This window comes from Cephus cinctus, unplaced genomic scaffold (assembly GCF_000341935.2).
Source record: "Cephus cinctus unplaced genomic scaffold, Ccin1 Ccin1_scaffold1406, whole genome shotgun sequence".
In the NCBI taxonomy this organism is placed as follows: domain Eukaryota; kingdom Metazoa; phylum Arthropoda; class Insecta; order Hymenoptera; family Cephidae; genus Cephus; species Cephus cinctus.
In genome coordinates this window covers 14,691-16,007 of record NW_014333800.1, presented here as the reverse complement: position 1 = coordinate 16,007, position 1,317 = coordinate 14,691, and the positions used below count along the sequence as shown (strand labels likewise).

At 51.5% G+C, this 1,317-nt stretch overlaps 1 protein-coding gene across 1 annotated transcript; it reads left to right on the top strand.

Moving 5' to 3' along the window:
- The first annotated feature begins 108 nt into the window (after window positions 1-108).
- Window positions 109-969, top strand: LOC107273142. The gene has a single exon (XM_015751021.1). It carries the CDS (start codon window positions 109-111, stop codon window positions 967-969), a length of 861 nt encoding a protein of 286 aa, XP_015606507.1.
- The last annotated feature ends 348 nt before the right edge of the window (window positions 970-1,317 follow it).

Genomic DNA, 1,317 nt, shown 5'->3' with positions numbered 1-1,317 from the left:
CTGTGCCTGCGCTGCAAGCCCTGCTACTCACCGTTGCCATCTTCTGAAGATACCGGCCTCTCTGCAGACAAGATCACACCACATACTCGTCTTTCGGCCCGGACCAACATGGATAAAACTACTGCTTCTTCGTCAACTTCAACGTCTGCCCAGTTGACCTCCTTAACCGCACTGGTGAAAGATGTTATGGATGAGCTTAAGAGTCAACGTACCGACTTAAGAGAACTTCCTATCATAAAGGGCATTGTGTCTGAGCTTACAGTGACCACGCAGGATATGGCCACTTCTGTACAACAGCTGGCACTTGACATATCAGCCATGAGCACTAGATGCAGTTCTCTTGAGGCAGCTAATCTTTCCCTGGTGGCACGATGTCAGACTCTCGAGGAGCATAATACTGCGTTAGTACAACGTGTTGACTCCCTTGAGGAACGACTTTCTCGGGATCCTGAACTCTCCTCTGATGATGGTACTGCTCTCAAAGCTCAGGTCGAACATCTTATGCAGCGTAACCTTGACACACAAATAGTTGTCACTGGGCTTCTTTCTGCTCCTGATGTTACCGTTGAGAGGACCATTGAGCTCCTCGCTCGCTCCTTGGGCATTGTCACTAAGTCTGGCGACGTTGTGGATGCCTTTCGCCTACCACCCAAGGCTGGAGGTGCACCGCCACTCATAATTCGCTTCGCTACCATTTTCATTCGGGACTCATGGATCGCTCAGAAGAAGAAGAAGCCTGTGCTTTTGGCCTCGGATATTGACGCGTCTTTACCGGGTTCTCGTGTGTATCTCAATGAGCGTCTATCCTCTGTCAAGCACAAACTCCTCGTCGACACCCGCGCCTATGTGAAGCCTCACCGTCACCTCAGGGTCTGGACACGCCACGGCTCCATCTACGTTAGGAAGGACGGCGCCACTACCTCCCTAAAGATTGAACACCGGGATGACTTCGCCAAGATACCGATATGATGGCCAGCTTCGCCGCAATCCGCTCCCGCTTCTCGCCTGCCTACCGGGATCAGTCTGTGCCACGTCAATGCTCAATCAGTTGCTGCTCACATTGATGAGTTCCGGCACTATTTCAAAAACCGTTTCTTCCACTGCATTGCTGTATCTGAAACGTGGTTTAAACCACACACTCCTGACAGCGCTGTGAGCCTTGACGGGTACTGTCTGTTTCGCTGTGATCGGATCGGGAGAGGGGGCGGCGGTGTTGCAATTTACGTTCACGACTCCTTAAGTGCAAGCCTGCTAGAAACCTCCGGAAATGAGTATTGCTCTAAACCTGAGTACATTTTCCTGGATGTGGTCGTTCCC

What these genes read in the sequence shown, in the direction of transcription:
- LOC107273142 (XM_015751021.1), top strand. Translation starts at nt 109, where the DNA reads ATGGATAAAACTACTGCTTCTTCGTCAACTTCAACGTCTGCCCAGTTG.